The sequence below is a fragment of the Phyllobates terribilis genome, unplaced genomic scaffold (assembly GCF_046119375.1).
Source record: "Phyllobates terribilis strain yellow unplaced genomic scaffold, ASM4611937v1 Scaffold_3__8_contigs__length_932513732, whole genome shotgun sequence".
NCBI classification, from domain to species: domain Eukaryota; kingdom Metazoa; phylum Chordata; class Amphibia; order Anura; family Dendrobatidae; genus Phyllobates; species Phyllobates terribilis.
In genome coordinates this window covers 13,183,896-13,205,068 of record NW_027362763.1, presented here as the reverse complement: position 1 = coordinate 13,205,068, position 21,173 = coordinate 13,183,896, and the positions used below count along the sequence as shown (strand labels likewise).

Sequence of the window (21,173 nt, the reverse complement as noted above, 5' to 3'; positions counted from 1 at the left end):
CACTTGGTATATAGCTCAGCAGCTCCCTTCTATCCCTGCCTGAGCATAGTGTTTCCTTCAGTGTGTGCTTGCACTCTGAAGGTGCCAGGTCCCGTCTCTTGTCTCCTGCTTTTTTATCAGTTCCCGTGTCTGAACTGAGTCCTGTATGTCTCCTGCTTTGCGGTATCAGCTCCCGTGTCTGAACTGTGTCCTGTATGTCTCCTGCTTTGCGGTATCAGCTCCCGTGTCTGAACTGTGTCCTGTATGTCTCCTGCTTTGCGGTTTCAGCTCCCGTGTCTGAACTGAGTCCTGTATGTCTCCTGCTTTGCGGTATCAGCTCCCGTGTCTGAACTGTGTCCTTTTTGTGTTCTCTGGTCTGTCCTGTCTGAACACGCTCCTTGCCTGTTCGTTCCGCCTTCTAGTGGCCGATTTCCTAGACCCGCTCCTGCGTCTGGTCTGTCCTGTCTGAACACGCTCCTTGCCTGTTCGTTCCGCCTCTCTGGGGGCCGTATTCCCAGACCCGCTCCTGTATCCCTCTGCAGTGTCGGTCTCCTCCGTACACTCAGTTCCAGTCTGAACTCTCTCCTGTCCTTTACCTGTTTTGCCTCTATGTCCGTTCCCTTCCTTTTTCTGCAGAGTCTGAACTCGTACCTAACTCCTGCTTGTTGTCTCTGCAAGTACTGTGTGAGTATCTGGCTCTGTCTTTCCCTTCCTGTCTGTTCCGTGTGAACAGAGCCCTGTCCTCCCTGCTCAGCCTTGTCTGCACTCTAGCTGTGCTTGCCTGTAACCCTCTGCCTGTATTGTTCCTGAGTCCCGGTGTGTACTGGGTCCTATCCCGCCTGTGTTCCTACCTGCTAGTGCCTCCCTGTCTGCACTCTAGCTGTGCTTGCCTTTACCCCCCTGCCTGCATACCCGCCTGCCTGCATACCAGTCGTGCCTGCCTATACCCACCAGTCTGTGTGCCAGCCTACCAGCCTGTTCCTGTATTCCCCTGTGTGGGTCAACAGCCGTGTCCGGGGTCTGTCCTGGAGTAGCACCTGGTCCCTCTGCTCGGTTCCTCCTTGGTGCACTGGCGTCGTATGCCGTCGTGCGACCCTGGTCGGATCGGGTGAATACTTAGTCACGCCCCTCCAGGCATTCACTCTCCGGCACGGTCCAGTGGAATCACTACAATCACACGCACACGCCGCTTAGCCCGGGCGTGTGCATAACAGCATGCTCAGGCCATGGTTCCCGTTGAGCCCCACGGCCTTCGCTCTTTGAGAAGTTTTTCCAGCGAATACATGCATTAAAATAAAATAAATAATTTTTTTTCCCCCTTTAGCTGAGTTCCAGGCGAGTTACGCACCCGTCCAGATGGATCTATCAGCCCTCGTTCCTGTGGATCCGCCACGTTACTATGGGGATCCAAGACAGTGTCGTGCATTTGTGGAGCAATGCATGCTACACTTTAAGGCCTACCCTCTCTATTTTCCTTCCAATTGGGCTAAAGTGGCCTTTATGATTGACTACCTAGCGGGTGATGCCTTGAAATGGGTCACCCCCCTATGGGAAGCATGGGATCCTGTCATCCTTGACCTGCAGGCCTTCCTGGTGGCCTTTCGTATGGTCTTCGAGGACCCTAACTCTGAAGCCCCTGCTGAAGCTTCACTTCCCAATATCCCGGAGCAGCCCCGACGGGTAATGTGTGTGGGTAGCGCAATAGTCCTCCAGCCCAATGAGACTACTGCCCACCCAGAATCCTCACAGGGTGACTACGCTTTCCGGAATACTTCTCTCAACCTCAAGAGGCAGTCCAGACGTGCTAGACTTAGAGGCAAGCCGTCACGCCAGGGTCTGTCCTCCCTGAGACCTCCTGACCCCAACCTTGAAGTCCCTACTGAAGCTTCATCTCCCTGTATCCCGGAGAAACCCCAATGGGTAATGTGCGTGGGTAGTGCACCAGTTCTCCTGGCCGAAGAGACTTCTGCCCATCCAGACTCCACACAGGAGAACTTCCTGCACCCGGCATCAGATGCTTCTTTCTCTTTAACCGGTGTGCATGTCCAAGGATGCTCCAAAGCTGTGGTTACCTCAGAGTCTGTGCACCTCTACTACCTGGCGGAGGATCCCCTGTTGCCTCCTGAACCCTCCGGGATACCACTCGATGACAAATGGAGAGAGACTTCTCTACACCCGGTACTCAATACTTTGTCCGCTTCGTCCTGTGAGCCTGACAATGGGTACCCCAAAGTGGTAGTTACCTCCGAGTCTCTACACCCCTCCGACCAGGCGGAGGATCTCCAGTTGTCTCCTGAACCCTTCGGGGTGCTACCTGGTAGCGAAAGGACAGAGACTCTCCTATACTCTGTACCTGATACCTCGCTCGCTTCGTCCAGTGAGTCCAACTTAGTGTACTCCGAAGCAGAGGTTACTCCTGAGTCTCTACACCCCTCCGACCAGGCGGAGGACCTCCAGTTGTGTTCAGAATCCTTCGGGGTGCCACCTGGTGGTGAATGGACAGAGACTTTCCTATATCCTGGATCTGATACCTCGCTTGCTTCGTCCAGTGAGTCCGACCTAGTGTACTCTGAAGCAGAGGTTACCCGTGAGTCTCTACACCCCTCTGACCAGGCGGAGGACCGCCAGCTGTCTCCAGAACCCTTCGGGGTGCCACCTGGTGGTGAATGGACAGAGACTTTCCTATACTCGGTACCCGATACCTCGCCTGCTTCCTCCAGTGAGTCCGACCTAGTGTACTCTGAAGCAGAGGTTACCCGTGAGTCTCTACACCCCTCTGACCAGGCGGAGGACCGCCAGCTGTCTCCAGAACCCTTCGGGGTGCCACCTGGTGGTGAATGGACAGAGACTTTCCTATACTCGGTACCCGATACCTCGCCTGCTTCCTCCAGTGAGTCCGACCTAGTGTACTCTGAAGCAGTTGTTTTCTCTGAGCCTCTGCACTCTTCTGACCCGGCGGAGGACCTCCAGTTGTTTCCTGAATCCTCCGGGATACCACCAGATAACAAAGAGACAGTGACTTTTCCTCATTATGTACGTGATAACCCGTCTATTTCTTCCTGTGAGCTTGACAAGATGTACCTCGAAGCAGAGATTACCCTTAAGTCTCTGTCCCCCTCCAACCCAGTGAACGACTGGCCCTCGAATTCCCTGCGGAAGATTCTGGCAGGCCTGAAGAAGAGGGGGCGTAAGGGGGGAGGTACTGTAACATACCTGGCGGCGTCCTTGCATGGTGGTCCATCTCCCACTGTGCAAGAGGGCGCACTTGATCTCCTGTCCAGAATGTCTCTCTGGCTTCCCTCCATGCTGTCTGTTTGTGTCTGTTTCTGCTGCTTAAGGGCGGCGCCCGATCACTTCCTGCCTTTTGTACCTGCTGTGGGTCACACCCCTTGTGCGTCCTCAGCCTATTGCTGTCTGTCACTTGGTATATAGCTCAGCAGCTCCCTTCTATCCCTGCCTGAGCATAGTGTTTCCTTCAGTGTGTGCTTGCACTCTGAAGGTGCCAGGTCCCGTCTCTTGTCTCCTGCTTTTTTATCAGTTCCCGTGTCTGAACTGAGTCCTGTATGTCTCCTGCTTTGCGGTATCAGCTCCCGTGTCTGAACTGTGTCCTGTATGTCTCCTGCTTTGCGGTTTCAGCTCCCGTGTCTGAACTGAGTCCTGTATGTCTCCTGCTTTGCGGTATCAGCTCCCGTGTCTGAACTGTGTCCTTTTTGTGTTCTCTGGTCTGTCCTGTCTGAACACGCTCCTTGCCTGTTCGTTCCGCCTTCTAGTGGCCGATTTCCTAGACCCGCTCCTGCATCTGGTCTGTCCTGTCTGAACACGCTCCTTGCCTGTTCGTTCCGCCTCTCTGGGGGCCGTATTCCCAGACCCGCTCCTGTATCCCTCTGCAGTGTCGGTCTCCTCCGTACACTCAGTTCCAGTCTGAACTCTCTCCTGTCCTTTACCTGTTTTGCCTCTATGTCCGTTCCCTTCCTTTTTCTGCAGAGTCTGAACTCGTACCTAACTCCTGCTTGTTGTCTCTGCAAGTACTGTGTGAGTATCTGGCTCTGTCTTTCCCTTCCTGTCTGTTCCGTGTGAACAGAGCCCTGTCCTCCCTGCTCAGCCTTGTCTGCACTCTAGCTGTGCTTGCCTGTAACCCTCTGCCTGTATTGTTCCTGAGTCCCGGTGTGTACTGGGTCCTATCCCGCCTGTGTTCCTACCTGCTAGTGCCTCCCTGTCTGCACTCTAGCTGTGCTTGCCTTTACCCCCCTGCCTGCATACCCGCCTGCCTGCATACCAGTCGTGCCTGCCTATACCCACCAGTCTGTGTGCCAGCCTACCAGCCTGTTCCTGTATTCCCCTGTGTGGGTCAACAGCCGTGTCCGGGGTCTGTCCTGGAGTAGCACCTGGTCCCTCTGCTCGGTTCCTCCTTGGTGCACTGGCGTCGTATGCCGTCGTGCGACCCTGGTCGGATCGGGTGAATACTTAGTCACGCCCCTCCAGGCATTCACTCTCCGGCACGGTCCAGTGGAATCACTACAATCACACGCACACGCCGCTTAGCCCGGGCGTGTGCATAACAGCGGATGACCTTTTAAAAAGGACCTGGGAGACTTCAGCAGCTATCATGAAAACTAATATTGCGGCAACGTCTGCTGCCAGGTCTATGTACATGTGGGTCGACGATCTTGAAGAACAGTTAAGATCTAAGACTCCTAGGGATACTATCCTAAAATAACTTCCCTTACTGAGATTGGCGATGGGTTTCATGGCTGACGCTTCAGCAGAATCTGTCAGATTTGCAGCCAGGAATAGTGTGTTATCAAACGTAACTAGACGGACTATCTGGTTAAAGACACGGTCAGGGGATAGTCAGTCAAAAAAGTTCAATTCTCTTCTCAGGAGCTAGATTTGGGCGTGTTCTGGATGATATTCTAGAGAAGGCGTCAGACAAAAAGAAAGGGTTTCCCGAGGAAAAATCGAGCTAATATCAGCCCTTTCGTAGAACTCGTCCTCCTCCTACCAGCAAGAGAATAAAGGAAAAGGAAAAGTTGGTAGATGAAGTTACTCCAAAGGAGGTATGGGTAGAGGTCCACCTTATGGCTTTGGGTCTGGAAAACAATGTCGCCATGCTTGTAGGGGAGCCACTGAGTCAGTTCATCTCAGGCTGGCAGGCCATAACTCAAAATCAGTGGGTGTTAAATACTCTGAGTTCAGGGTACAGGATAGAATTTTTCCAGTACTCACCCGAAAGGTTCATTTTATCAGAGTCCCAGCCTGCAGTAAAAATTTCCAAAATGTGGTCAGAACTAGTTCAGAATCTTCTGCAAATAGGAGCAATAGTTGCGGTTCCCCAAAGCGAACGGTTTCAGGGTCACTACTCGATACTGTTTTCCATAAAACAGCCATCAGGGGAAACACGGGTAATTCTAAATCTAAAGCCATTAAATCGGTGGGTAACATACAAGCATTTCAGGATGGAGTCGATCAAGTCCACCATCCCTCTAATAGACAAAGACGCAATAATGTGCATCTTGGATCTAAAAAAGGCATACTATTATGTTCCCATTCATCAACAGTATCAAAAATATCTTTGTTTCGCCATCAGGTCCAGCGATCATGTTCATCACTTCCAGTTCTGTTGCCTACCCTTCGGCCTAGCCTCTGCCCCATGGGTCTTTACTAAGTTAGTAGCAGAGATTGTAGCTTACCTGAAGAAAACAAGAGTCATTGTGGTCCCTTACCAAGACAACTTTTTACTTGTGGCCGGTTCTCATGTAGAGCTGCTGGAACACATAACATTTACAGTGTCCACCCTCAAAAATCTAGGTTGGTTGATAAATTAGGAAAAGTGGGACCTAGTCCCAGGAACCAGAAAGATCTTCTTAGGGGTCACTTTAGACTCCCATCTAAGAATCTCGTTTCTACGCACGGTTAAACAAAAAGTGATAATAGACAAGGTATTTCAATTCTCAAGAAGTCGTTTCTCGATCAGGTCAGCAATGAAGATTCTCGGATTGATGACGGCCTGAACTCCTTGTGTGAGGTGGAGTCAATTTCATTCATGGGAACTGCAAAAAGCGGTTTTGTCTTGTTGGGACAAAAAGCAATTGTCCCTAGTCAAGTTAATGCCTCTGTCACGGATGACAAAAGAGAGTCTGGGGTGGTGGACAGTCCCAGAAAATCTTCAGCTGGGGGTAGACTGGGTTCCCTCTCCAGTTGAAGTCATCAAGACCGACGCAAGTAAGTCAGGTTGGGGTGGTCACATAGAAGGAAAATATTTTCAAGGGGCTTGGTCTCTAGAAGTTCAGGCTATGTCATCAAACTACCGGGAACTTCACGGCGTGTGGGAAGTTCTTCGGCGAAATGGTCACCTGGTGCGAAACAAACACAAAGATACTGTCGGACAGTATGATGACGGTATCTTTTCTGCGACATCAGGGAGGCCCGAAACACAGAATACTTCAAAGTCTGGCGTTGAAAATATTTGTCTGGGTAGAAAAGTTGGCCCTATCAATCTCGGCAGTCCACTTAAAAGGGGCTCACAATCTGTTAGCAGATTTTCTGAGCTGACATGAAGTTCTACTTTCAGAATGGGAACTAAATGGGGAGTTTTTCCACACTTTGTGTCGCCGATGGGGTGTCCCACTGATAGACCTGTTCGCGACGAGAAAAAATGCAAAGGCCAAGAAATTTTATTCTCTAAATCCCCAGAATAACCCGACGGGAATTGATGCTTTATCCCAGGCATGGTCAGAAAGTCTCTCTTACGCCTTCCCTCCCTTACCTTTGATTCCGAGGGTCCTAAGGAAAATACAGGAAGATCAGATAAAGATAATTCTGATAGTCCCTTTCTGGCGAAGAAGGAGTTGGTTTCCGCTTTTGTCCAAGATGGCCCTGGAGGATCCAATATTGCTTCCCTTTAGGAAAGATATCCTTCTCCAGGGACCAGTCTTATATCAGAACTTGGGCTGACTACACCTCTCGGCTTGGATGCTGAGAGGCAGATCCTGAAATCCTGAGGGCTATCAGATCAGGTTATAACTACGTTACAGGCAAGTCGATAACCAGTCATCTCAGCTATTTATAGGAAAATCTGGAAGAGGTTCTGTTTAGAAAGTGGAAGTTCTGCAGTGGCTATAACAAGCTCTAATATCCCAAAGATCCTGGATTTTTTTCAGGCGGGGTTTAACAGAGGTCTGAGTCTAAGCACTCTATAAAAGTTCAGATCTCGGCACTAACTGCATTCTTTGACACTTCTCTAGCTTCGCATCCATGGATAGCCAGGTTAGCAAAAACAGTTAAGAGGCTAAGGCCTTGGGTAAAAAGATTTGTTCCACCGTGGGATCTTAATTTGGTGCTTAATGACCTATGCAAGCAGCCATACGAGTTGGCCAAGGAAATAAACATCAGTAGGTCTACCCTTAAGACAGCCTTTCAAGTTGCTATCACCGCTGCTAAGAAGATGGGGAAACTACAGGCTTTATTCGTAAAAGATCCATACTTGCAGATTTATGACGATAGAATCGTCCTGAGGTTAAAGCCAGGGTTTCTACCTAAGGTAGTCTCTACAAAAAATATCAATCAGGAGATTGCCTGCCTTCATTTTGCCAATTCCCAGAAAATCCAAAAGAACTGTTTTTCCATTCCTTAGATGTAAGATAGTCGGTCATTCGTTATCTTGAGGCCACTCGTGATTGGAGAATAGATCATAACCTGTTCTTCCAGTATGCTGGTAGGAATAAGGGGAGAAAAAACATCTAAGAAGACCATCGCCAGGTGGATTAGATCCATGATAGGTCTCGCCTATTCAGTAGAGGGGAAGAGTCCCCCGGAAGTGTTGAAATCCCAATCTACCCGTTCAGTGTCTATGTCCTGAGCAGAGAAAGGTGGGGTCTCTATAGAACAGATAAACGCTGCAGCGACATGGGCAAGTCGGAGTACCTTTTCTAGGCACTATAAACGGAATGTCCTGGCAGGACTGGGAGTAGCTTTTGGCAGGAAGGTTCTCCATGCGGTAGTCCCACCCTAGGGAAATACTTTGGTATTCTCCATGGTGCTATCAGGGGGACGTCCTGGAAAGTGGTAATTAGACTTACCGGTAATTGTGTTTCCAGGAGTCCATCCTGACGGCACAGTTAGTTCCCTCCCTCGTTAAATGTCTATACATTGTGAAGTAACATGTGCATGTAGATATTAATAAATGTGTTGCATCCATCCTGGTGTGGTACTTAGAAAAAACACTGGAGGGTGGAGGAGGGGAAGGGCTTTAAACCTCTCATATTTCCGGTGCCTGGAAGGATTTGGAGGACGTCCTCCATGGTGCTGTCAGGATGGACTCCAGGAAACACAGTTACCGGTAAATCTAATTACCGCTTTCCTTCCACTCATCTTTCCATTAATATGTTGGAATACAGCACTCTGTGAATACCCAGCTTCTTTAGCAATGACCTTTTGTGGCTTACCCTCCTTGTGGAGTGTGTCAATGACTTCCTTCTGGACATCTGTCAAGTCAGCAGTCTTCCCCATGATTGTGGAGCCTACTGAAACAGACTAAGGGACTTTTTTAATCAATTTGGAAGCCTTTGCAGGTGTTTTTTTGTTAATTATTCTAATTTACTGAGATAATGACTTTTGTGTTTTCATTGGCTGTAAGCCATAATCATCAACATTAACAGAAATAAACAATTGAAATAGATCCCTCTGTGTGTAATGACTCTATATAATAGATCCCTCTTTGTGTAATGACTCTATATAATAGATTCCTCTGTGTGTAATGACTCTATATAATAGATCCCTCTGTGTGTAATGACTCTATATAATAGATCACTCTGTGTGTAATGACTCTATACAATAGATCCCTCTGTGTGTAATGACTCTATATAATAGATCCCTCTGTGTGTAATGACTCTATATAATAGATCCCTCTGTGTGTAATGACTCTATATAATAGATCCCTCTGTGTGTAATGACTCTATATAATAGATCCCTCTGTGTGTAATGACTCTATATAATAGATCCCTCTGTGTGTAATGACTCTATATAATAGATCCCTCTGTGTGTAATGACTCTATATAATAGATCCCTCTGTGTGTAATGACTCTATATAATAGATCCCTCTGTGTGTAATGACTCTATATAATAGATCCCTCTGTGTGTAATGACTCTATATAATAGATCCCTCTGTGTGTAATGACTCTATATAATAGATCCCTCTGTGTGTAATGGCTCTATATAATAGATCCCTCTGTGTGTAATGACTCTATATAATAGATCCCTCTGTGTGTAATGACTCTATATAATAGATCCCTCTGTGTGTAATGACTCTATATAATAGATCCCTCTGTGTGTAATGACTCTATATAATAGATCCCTCTGTGTGTAATGACTCTATATAATATAGGAGCTTCACTTTTTTGGATTGAAGAACTGAAATAAATTAACTTTTTGATGATATTCTAATTTAGTGAGAAGCACCTGTGTGTTGTTTTGATCGCTTCTCGCTGCATTTTTTGGTGGCGTTGTAGCAACAGAAACACCTTGATTCTGCCATTTCAGAATTATTATTTTTTTTTATCCTTGAGGCTTTTGCCAAATTTTAAAAATTTTTACTATTTCGATAGATCGGACTTTTCCAGGCGTGGCAATATCAAATATGGTTATTTTTTTTTTTTTTTTATTTGTAGTGATTCCAATTTATATATACCATCTATATAATTTTAGTTGTTATATTTATTTTTGTTTATGTATTATATTTGTTTTAATCTACTTTTTTTTTAATTTTTCATTTGTATTTTTTAGTCCCCTTAGAGAACTTTTTTCCTCCACCAAAAATGTATCAAAACCCAAAGTGAAAAAGGGGGTGGGAGTTCAAAAGACTAGAAATCTGGTTTTACAATAGGAATGAATAAGAAGAGTAATTCAAGCAAAAATTTTTATTTCTTTAAACAATTTATACTTACAATCATTTAATTATATAGTTCTACTCTTCTCATTAATTCTGGTCTCCCCAGAAATCAAACCCACAACCTGCATCATTGAAGGCAGCAGCAAAATCTTCGAGCTACAGGCATCATTGTCATTGTAGACCGTGGGAGAATTTTCTATACTTGAAAGTGAAAGATATTCTGCTGACTATAGGCTTAATACACTGGTCTATAGAGATACATCTCTATATACACAGTGCATTTCTACGTCCCTGTATTCTAGAGGTCAGAGAGATTTTTTTTTCCCCTATAAAATTCCTACAAAATAATGAAAAACAATTACAAGAATGACATTTTCATATTTGATGTCCCTATCATCGTCATGACCCCGCATAGCACGGTGATCATATTATTTATGGTAATCAGTAAATGGCGTAACAAAAAAAAAAAAAAGGATTGGAATTGATTTTTTTTTCTATAGGTTTCTATGTGGAGTACTCAGGGGTGGGACCAAAAACTTTGTGCAGCTCATGTGGCGCCCACACATTTGTCCCTCCCCTGGGAAGGGGGTATTTGTTTTTTTCAATTGTACCCTTATAAAAATAAAAAAATAATAATAATAAAAAAGAGAAAATTAAAGGGGCTGTCCACCACTAGGACAACCCCCTCTCAATTCCTACATTCCCCCATGTAAAATAAAAGCAGCCGATTCTCACTGCCACTTCCGGTGCCATTCCAACGATGTCGGTGCCAGATCTCCCTTGACCTTATTATGCCACGTGACCACTGCAGCCAATCAGCAGCGGCTTCGCTGTCACCTCACTTGGAGGAATCTGAACATCTGACCTCTGACCCCCCTGAACGAAGCGACAGTAAAGCGACTGCTGATTGGCTGCAGTGGTCACATGGTGTAATAAGGTCATGGGAGATCCAGCGCTGACATCACTGCAATGGCACCGGCACCGGCGGGGAGAATAGGCAGTTTCTTTTTTACATGGGGGAATATAGCAATTGAGAAGGGGCTGTGCGAGTGGTGGAAGACCCCTTTAACCTTTTCTCAGAGAAGCCTGCGGCACCGAGGGATCAACGACCGGAGGATTCTTTACAGTTACAGCAATAAAAATGAGAGTCTTCTATGCATTGGGGCAGATTTGCAGTGTAGTGGGGGGGAGGGGGTATCAGGTATATGATATTCCATCAGGATGATTATGTGCCCCCATTACTATCTCTGACAGTTCACTAAAATCCGCACAATCACCACGAATCGCTTCTCCATGCGGCAGGGAAAAGACCACGAATACCCGGTGACCATGAACGGGGAGGAGGACGTCTTGTGGTGCACGGAGATGGAGAGGTAATGTAACCTGGCCCCAAGCCTTCACCTATAGAGATGGGATCAGGTAGCCAAACACTTCTACTGACCGAGCCTGATATTACGTCCTGTGCTCCGGTCACATCCAGAGCTGCATTTACAGTTCTGATGCTTTGTATTTGCATCTTTAGCAGCTTTGGATGTAAATGGAGAAAAGACAACATGGCTTCAAATAAGAAGAACAAGAAATATCGCAATAAAGTGTGGACACTACCACCCCTTCACTGCCCTAGGCCACCAGGGACGTAGCCATTTACCTCTTCAGAATATTCAACCACCAGGAATGTTAATAGTAAACTTGTCAGCACTCCAGACCACCAGGAAAGCAGACATTAACTCCTTCAAAAGCTTCAACCACCACAAATGCAGACTTACCCCCCACAGTACACAAGACCTCCAAGGATGCCAACATCTCCAGCACACCAGACCACCAGGGATGCCAACATCTCCAGCACACCAGACCACCAGGGATGCCAACATCTCCAGCACACCAGACCACTAGGGATGCCAACAACTCCAGCACACCAGACCACCAGGGATGCCAACATCTCCAGTACACCAGACCACCAGGGATGCCAACATCTCCAGCACACCAGACCACCAGGGATGCCAACATCTCCAGCACACAAGACCACCAGGGATGCCAACATCTCCAGCACACCATACCACCAGGGATGCCAACATCTCCAGCACACCATACCACCAGGGATGCCAACATCTCCAGCACACCAGACCACCAGGGATGCCAACATCTCCAGCACACCATACCACCAGGGATGCCAACATCTCCAGACCACCAGGGATGCCAACATCTCCAGCACACCATACCACCAGGGATGCCAACATCTCCAGCACACAAGAACACCAGGGATGCCAACATCTCCACCACACCATACCACCAGGGATGCCAACATCTCCAGCACACCAGACCACCAGGGATGCCAACATCTCCAGCACACCAGACCACCAGGGATGCCAACATCTCCAGCACACCATACCACCAGGGATGCCAACATCTCAAGCACACCAGACCACCAGGGATGCCAACATCTCCAGCACACCAGACCACCAGGGATGCCAACATCTCCAGCACACCAGACCACCAGGGATGCCAACATCTCCAGCACACCAGACCACCAGGAATGCCAACATCTCCAGCACACCATACCACCAGGGATGCCAACATCTCCAGCACACCATACCACCAGGGATGCCAATATCTCCAGCACACCATACCACCAGGGATGCCAACATCTCCAGCACACCAGACCACCAGGGATGCCAACATCTCCAGCACACCATACCACCAGGGATGCCAACATCTCCAGCACACCATACCACCAGGGATGCCAACATCTCCTGCACACCATACCACCAGGGATGCCAACATCTCCAGCACACCAGACCACCAGGGATGCCAACATCTCCAGCACACCAGACCACCAGGGATGCCAACATCTCCAGCACACCAGACCACCAGGGATGCCAACATCTCCAGCACACCAGACCACCAGGAATGCCAACATCTCCAGCACACCAGACCACCAGGGATGCCAACATCTCCAGCACACAAGAACACCAGGGATGCCAACATCTCCAGCACACCATACCACCAGGGATGCCAACATCTCCAGCACACCAGACCACCAGGGATGCCAACATCTCCAGCACACCATACCACCAGGGATGCCAACATCTCCAGTACACCATACCACCAGGGATGCCAACATCTCCAGCACACCAGACCACCAGGGATGCCAACATCTCCAGCACACCAGACCACCAGGGATGCCAACATCTCCAGCACACAAGAACACCAGGGATGCCAACATCTCCAGCACACCAGACCACCAGGGATGCCAACATCTCCAGCACACCAGACCACCAGGGATGCCAACATCTCCAGCACACCAGACCACCAGGAATGCCAACATCTCCAGCACACCATACCACCAGGGATGCCAACATCTCCAGCACACAAGAACACCAGGGATGACAACATCTCCAGCACACCACACCACCAGGGATGCCAACATCTCCAGCACACCATACCACCAGGCATGCTAATATTAGTTCCAGGACTTACTGGAACACTGGGGAACCAGTCATTAACCCCTCCAGCACTCCAGACACCAGGGGTGTTATCAATAATGTCTCTAGTGCACTAAATCACCAAGAGCACAGACATTAACTCTAGCCATACACTAGACCACCAGGGATACTGAAATGAACCCCTCGAGTAAACTAGACAATCAGGGGTGCTAATATTTCCAGAAGTGCACTACATCACCATTAATGTAGGTATTAACCTCTCAGATACACTAGTCCACCAGGGAAGCTGACATTAACCCCTTGCAAACACTAGACATTAATAATAATGCCTCTAGTAAACTAAATTACTAAAGACATTAACTCTTTCAGTGCACTTGACCACCATGGATGCTGCCGTACTCTCCACAGGATAGTTGGTGACTTGCAGGTTGGTGGGGTCCTACCAATCCCAAGGACAGGGTATGGAATGGATAGATGGTTGCACATGTGCGGGAGGCCACGGCTCCATGCTTTTTCTCTGGGATTGCTGTAAATGACCAACTACAGCGCTCTGCTCGCTCCATCTCCGACAGTCCCACAGAGAACAAAGGATGCCGTGGCCTTCAAAAGCCAATCATTGCCCGCTCTCGGTGGACCTCACCAATCCTAAAGGTATCGCCTCCAGAGAAGCATTAATTCATGTGTCACCCCAGATCATCAGGGATTCACCCCAGATCGAGGAGATACTTTACAACACCCCTTTGTCTGGTGGCGGTGGCGGTGATGGCTGGAGATCCCACTAGTCCACCTCTGAAAAAACCTCTGTAGTTTCTGAAGAGAAGTCTGGAAAAATAGACGCGCATCAGGGCCCGATACAGCCCCACTGGGTAGTGCGGTCACGAGCATCCAATTGTCACATGACCACAGTGGCCCCACATAGTCCTCCATACAGTATAATGGCCCCACATAGTCCTCCATACAGTATAATGGCCCCACACAGCCCTCCATACAGTATAATGGCCCCACATAGTCCTCCATACAGTATAATGGCCCCACATAGTCCTCCATACAGTATAATGGGCCCCACATAGTGCTCCATACAGAATAATGGCCCCACATAGTCCTCCATACAGTATAATGGCCCCACATAGTCCTCCATACAGTATAATGGCCCCACATAGTCCTCCATACAGTATAATGGGCCCCACATAGTGCTCCATACAGAATAATGGCCCCACATAGACCTCCATACAGTATAATGGCCCCACATAGTCCTCCATACAGTATAATGGGCCCCACATAGTCCTCCATACAGTATAATGGCCCCACATAGTCCTCCATACAGTATAATGGCCCCACATAGTCCTCCATACAGTATAATGGTCCCACATAGTCCTCCATACAGTATAATGGCCCCACATAGTGCCCCATACAGAATAATGGTCCCACATAGTCCTCCATATAGTATAATGGCCCCACATAGTCCTCCATACAGTATAATGGCCCCACATAGTCCTCCATACAGTATAATGGGCCCCACATAGTTCTGCATACAGTAAAATGGGCCCACATAGTCCTCCATACAGTATAATGGCCCCACATAGTCCTCCATACAGTATAATGGGCCCCACATAGTCCTCCATACAGAATAATGGGCCCCACATAGTCCTCCGTACAGTATAATGGGCCCCACATAGTCCTCCGTACAGTATAATGAGCCCCACATAGTGCTCCATACAGAATAATGGCCCCACATAGTCCTCCATACAGTATAATGGCCCCACATAGTCCTCCATACCGTATAATGGCCCCACAGAGTCCTCCATACAGTATAATGGGCCCCACATAGTCCTCCATACAGTATAATGGGCCCACATAGTCCTCCATACAGTATAATGGCCCCACATAGTCCTCCATACAGTATAATGGCCCCACATAGTGCCCCATACAGAATAATGGTCCCACATAGTCCTTCATATGGGGTTGCGGGCTAAATATAATCGCCTTGATGACTAGATTTGGCCCAAAGTCAAGAGTTTGACTTGTGTGCTCTAAATCAAGGAAGCTTGCCTCCATTCTCCCCACAGGGTCTTCGGATTCCCCCCTCATTACACTGACGTCTGTCAGATGAGTCACAGCTCCAGGCAGAAAGTCTTGGGCCAGTCCTGGAGTGTCCCTGTTATCCGCCATCTTTTCAGCCCCCTGAAGGAGTATTTCTCCAGTGTGTAATATCATAGAACCACAGAGGAGACAAGATAGCGACAGTCGAGAAGAAACATTTGGTTTTATCCCTTGTTATTGTATATAAAGAACAGTTTACAGATTTTATAACTTGTGTGATGTCTCTTTATTCAATTGCCGTATGGCGGAGCACCGGGGTTACTGATATAGCTGATAATCCACTACGGGGCAGTATGGAGACCTCATGTCTCAGACCTCTGTTCACTCCACCTTTTGGAACAGAGACTACGGGGCAGATTTATCACAGATTTTTGTCTTTCTTCTTCCTCCTAATGATTTATACTACATACAGTGCTGGCCAAAAGTAGGAATCTAGTGATTCTAATGTTACAGGAGCAGCGTCTAATGTCACTTGAGTCTGCTCCAGTCACAGTGATGGACGAGAACAGCGGGAGCTGGTTATACAGTGGTGGCCAAAAGTATTGGCACCCCTGCAGTTCTGTCAGATAATATCAGTTTCTTCCTGAAAATGATTGCAATCACAATTTCTTTGTTCTTATTATCTTCATTTAATTTGCTTGCAAGGAAAAAACACAAAAGAGAATGAAGCAAAAATCAAATCATTCATCATTTCACACTAAACTCCAAAAAAGGGCCGGACAAAAGTATTGGCACCCTCAGCCTAATACTTGGTTGCACAACCTTTAGCCAAAATAACTGCGAACAACCGCTTCCGGTAACCATCAATGAGTTTCTTACAATGCTCTGCTGGAATTGTAGACCATTCTTCTTTGGCAAACTGCTCCAGGTCCTGAGATTTGAAGGGTGCCTTCTCCAAACTGCCATTTTGAGATCTCTCCACAGATGTTCTATGGGATTCAGGTCTGGACTCATTGCTGGCCACCTTAGAAGTCTCCAGTGCTTTCTCTCAAACCATTTTATAGTGCTTTTGGAAGTGTTTTGGGTCATTGTCCTGCTGGAAGACCCATGACCTCTGAGGGAGACCCAGCTTTCTCACACTGGGCCCTACATTATGCTGCAAAATTTGTTGGTAGTCTTCAGACTTCATAATGCCATGCACACGGTCAAGCAGTCCAGTGCCAGAGGCAGCAAAGCAACCCCAAAACATCAGGGAACCTCCGCCATGTTTGACTGTAGGGACCGTGTTCTTTTCTTTGAATGCCTCTTTTTTTTCCTGTACACTCTATGTTGATGCTTTTTCCCAAAAAGCTCTACTTTTGCCTCATCTGACCAGAGAACATTCTTCCAAAACGTTTTAGGCTTTCTCAGGTAAGTTTTGGCAAACTCCAGCCTGGCTTTTTTATATCTCGGGGTAAGAAGTGGGGTCTTCCTGGGTATCCTACCATACAGTCCCTTTTCATTCAGACGCCGACGGATAGTACAGGTTGACACTGTTGTACCCTCGGACTGCAGGGCAGCTTGAACTTGTTTGGATGTTAGTCGAGGTTCTTTATCCACCATCCGCACAATCTTGCGTTGAAATCTCTCGTCAATTTTTCTTTTCCGTCCACATCTAGGGAGGTTAGCCACAGTGCCATGGGCTTTACACTTCTTGATGACACTGCGCATGGAAGACACAGGAACATTCAGGTCTTTGGAGATGGACTTGTAGCCTTGAGATTGCTCATGCTTCCTCACAATTTGGTTTCTCAAGTCCTCAGACAGTTCTTTGGTCTTCTTTCTTTTCTCCATACTCAATGTGGTACACACAAGGACACAGGACAGAGGTTGAGTCAACTTTAATCCATGTTAACTGGCTGCAAGTGTGATTTAGTTATTGCCAACACCTGTTAGGTGCCACAGGTAAGTTACAGGTCCTGTTAATTACACCAATTAGAGAAGCATCACATGATTTTTCAAACAGAGCCAATACTTTTGTCCACCCCCTTTTTTAGGTTTGGTGTGGAATTATATCCAATTTGGCTTTAGGACAATTCTTTTTGTGTTTTTTTCATTGAAGACAAATTAAATGAAAATAGTAATACCAAAGAATTTGTGATTGCAATCATTTTCAGGAAGAAACTGAGTATTATCTGACAGAATTACAGGGGTGACAATACTTTTGGCCAGCACTGTACATAAGACATACTGCTAGGGAATTTAGATTGTGAGTCCCAATGGGGACAGATCCATTTAACTTTCCCTGCACAACTGCCCAAACTCGTCCCAAGAGCTGCACTGACACCAATATGCCAAAAGGAACATTCACTCTCTACGCCTGGGAGGACGAAACAACCTAGTAACATGAGGCGTCAGGCCCCCTGGAATGGCCTGGTCACTTGGGGAGTATGCGGGCATGATGGCTCTCCTAATCCATCTAGCTAAGATGCTCTTGGGACCCTGAAAGGAAACTAAGGGTGACGAGCATCTCTTCCAGGATTTTGTGGCCAAGATATAACTCTCAAGACTTCTCTTGACATTCAGACGATGGAACTCTTTCCTTGGGGTCCCAGGATTTACACAAAAGGAAAGAAGAACAATCTTATGAATTCTGTGGAACCTAGAGGCTACCAGAGTCAGGTTTTAACACTACTCTGTCTTCAAGAAACTGAGTAAATGAAGGACCTACTGATAGTGCTTGAAGATCACTAACCCTGTGGGTTTTGAATGTGATTAACCAGACATAAGCTGAATCCAAGGGCTCGAAAGTGGGGGATTAGTGTCGTGAGTAGTGTTGAGCGATACCTTCCGATATCGAGAAATATCGGATCGGATTGGATCGGACCGATACCCAAAAAGTATCGGATATCGCTGATTCCGATAGCGGAAACCAATGCAAGTCAATGGGACACAAATATCGGAATGAAAATAAACCCTTTCTTTCCTTGTAGGTTAATTCTACATGAAGGAAAACAACTAAGAATAATGTAGAATGTATTGGGGGAGGTGGGGGAGACAATAAAGGCATAGAGGTTTAGCCCAATCAAATGGAATAGCAGGAATTAATATTTTTTTTAAGACGTTCTGAGTTAAAAAAATATTCACTATGTTAAGTTTTTTTATATTTTGTCAGATATTTATGTTTCACTACTTCCATGCTCTTCACTTTCTTTTTTACTTCTCCCACACTTTCTCCTTCATCATCCTCAGCATCAGCATCTTCTTCATCAACTTCTTCACCTTCTTCATCTTCTTCGTATTATTCTTTTTTTTACATTCTTCATATTCTTCTTATTCAACTATTATTCTTCTTCATATTCTACTTCTTCATCGTCTTCATATTCTTCTTCTTCATCATATTCTTATTTGTGACAGGCATTCCTGTAGTTGTTATCTATAAAAGTTTGAACATTACACCTTTCGTTCTGCCCATCACAAAAGATTTACAACAGGATTTGTCCGTGTTCAGTTTGGCCTGCAGCAGCAGGTCTTTTCCAGGGGCACCACGAGGAGGAACGGACTCACCCCCATACACTGCTTAGTCTTCTTCTGCTTATAATTTAGATAATATCGTTTGCTCTGATTTTCAGTCTTATGCTTAATGTTCTTCTGCTTTTTGTTCTGCAGCTTCTTGTTCTTCTGCTTCTTGGTTTTCTGTCTCTTGTTCTTCTGTATCTTGGTGGTTGTCTTCTTGTTCTTTGTCCTCTTGGTCATCTTCTTGGTCTTCTTCGGGGTGGTCTTCAGGGTCGTCTTCAGGGTCCTCGTCTTCGGGGTACTCGTCTTCTTCAGGGTGGTCTTCAGGGTCCTCGTCTTCAGGGTCCTCGTCTTCGGGGTCCTCGTCTTCTCAGGGTGGTCTTCAGGGTCCTCGTCTTCAGGGTCATCGTCTTCGGGGTCCTCGTCTTCTTCGGGGTGGTATTCAGGGTCCTCGTCTTCAGGGTCGTCGTCTTCGGGGTCCTCGTCTTCTTCGGGGTGGTCTTCAGGGTCCTTGTCTTCAGGGTCGTCGTCAGGAAGATCCAGAGTGATTACAAGAACCATTTCAAAAAGCTTGAACTTGGAAATGTAGCAGAAGGTACAAGAAGGCTGAGGAACCAGCTGACGGTACTGGAACCCGGATGGGTAGCAGAAGGTACAAGAGCAAATGGAACAACTGAGAACCAACTGACGGTACTGGAACCCGGATGGGTAGCAGAAGGTACAAGAGCCAATGGAACTACCGAGGACCAGCTGACGGTACTGGAACTCGGTTACTAAGCAGGAGGTACCTGTGCCAGAAAGCACTACCAAGGACCAGCAGACGTTGGTGGAACTTGGATACCGAGAAGGAGGCACCTAAGCCAAAGGCACTGCCAAGAAGCAGCTGACAGTACTGGAAGCCGGATGGGTAGCAGAAGGTACACATGAAAAAAAAAGTTGCAAGGCCGCAAGCCGGCCTGAGTTACCGAAACCCACAGTCCTACAGGGGGTGCTTGTCCTATTGGCACTATGGAACCAGCCTTCATTGCCAGATCCCGCAGCCCACATAGGAGTCACCTAAACTGCAGGCACCATAGAGCTGGCTAAACCGACCGCAACACGACAGGACAACGTATTGGAGGCAAAGTGACGTTGACACTACCCGGAAACAGCTGGCGTGCTGGAACAAGGCTGGGTAGGAGGGAGTACCCGTGCCAAAGACACTGCCTGGAAACAGCTGACGGTACTGGAACCCGGATGGGTAGCAGAAGGTGCAAGAGCCAATGGAACTACCGAGGACCAGCTGACGGTACTGGAACTCGGTTACTAAGCAGGAGGTACCTGTGCCAGAAAGCACTACCAAGGACCAGCAGACGTTGGTGGAACTTGGATATGGAGAAGGAGGCACCTAAGCCAAAGGCACTGCAGAGAAGCAGCTGACCGTACTGGAACCCGGATGGGTAGCAGAAGGTACAAGAGCAAATGGAACTACTGAGAACCAGCTGATGGTACTGGAACCCGGATGGGTAGCAGAAGGTACACATGAAAAAAAAAGTTGCAAGGCCGCGAGCTGGCCTGAGTTACCGAAACCCACAGTCCTACAGGGGGTGCTTGCCCTATTGGCACTATGGAACCAGCCTTCATTGCCAGATCCCGCAGCCCACATAGGAGTCACCTAAACTGCAGGCACCATAGAGTCGGCTAACCCGACCGCAACACGACAGGACAACGTATTGGAGGCAACGTGACGTTGACACTACTCGGAAACAGCTGGTGTGCTGGAACAAGGCTGGGCAGGAGGGAGTACCCGTGCCAAAGACACAGCCGGGAAACAGCTGGCAGGGCTGTAACCCAGGGTAAATACTGAAAAAGAGTGGAGCCAGAGGTTTAATTGGAGCAAGTTTTAAATCTGTAGTAGTAGTGAGAATGTGGACAGAGCAGGAGAATTTGCCGGACACACAGCAGGGGATCAGCTGATGTTACTGAACCCCAATAATACGGCAGCAAGTGTTGACTGTGCAGACGGCACTTCTGAGCGGCAACTGGCGGTGTTGGAGCTCAGGGATAATACTGAAAACAGAGAGGAGCCAGAGGCCTAATTGGAGCACGTTTAAAATCAGCAGTAGTGTGAATGTGGACAGAGCAGGAGAAATTGCCGGACACACAGCTGGGGATCAGCTGATCTTATTGAACCCCAATAACACTGGAGCAAGCGTTGACTATGCAGACAGCACTTCTGAGCAGCAACTGGCGGTGTTGGAGCCCAGGGTAAATGGTGAAAACAGAGAGGAGCCAGAGGCCTAATTGGAGCACGTTTAAAATCAGTAGTAGTGTGAATGTGGACAGAGCAG

General features: G+C 47.5%; 1 protein-coding gene across 1 annotated transcript in view; it reads left to right on the top strand.

The window, feature by feature from the left end:
* The window catches only part of LOC141257873 (DNA (cytosine-5)-methyltransferase 3A-like), an 83,591-nt gene extending 68,050 nt beyond the window's left edge, over positions 1-15,541 (top strand). Inside the window, exons 11-12 of the mRNA XM_073672881.1 lie at positions 11,120-11,238; positions 15,375-15,541. Of these exons, the coding sequence (XP_073528982.1) occupies positions 11,120-11,238; positions 15,375-15,516 (261 nt within the window). The 3' untranslated portion in view covers positions 15,517-15,541. The remainder of the gene's footprint in view (positions 1-11,119; positions 11,239-15,374) is intronic.
* The last annotated feature ends 5,632 nt before the right edge of the window (positions 15,542-21,173 follow it).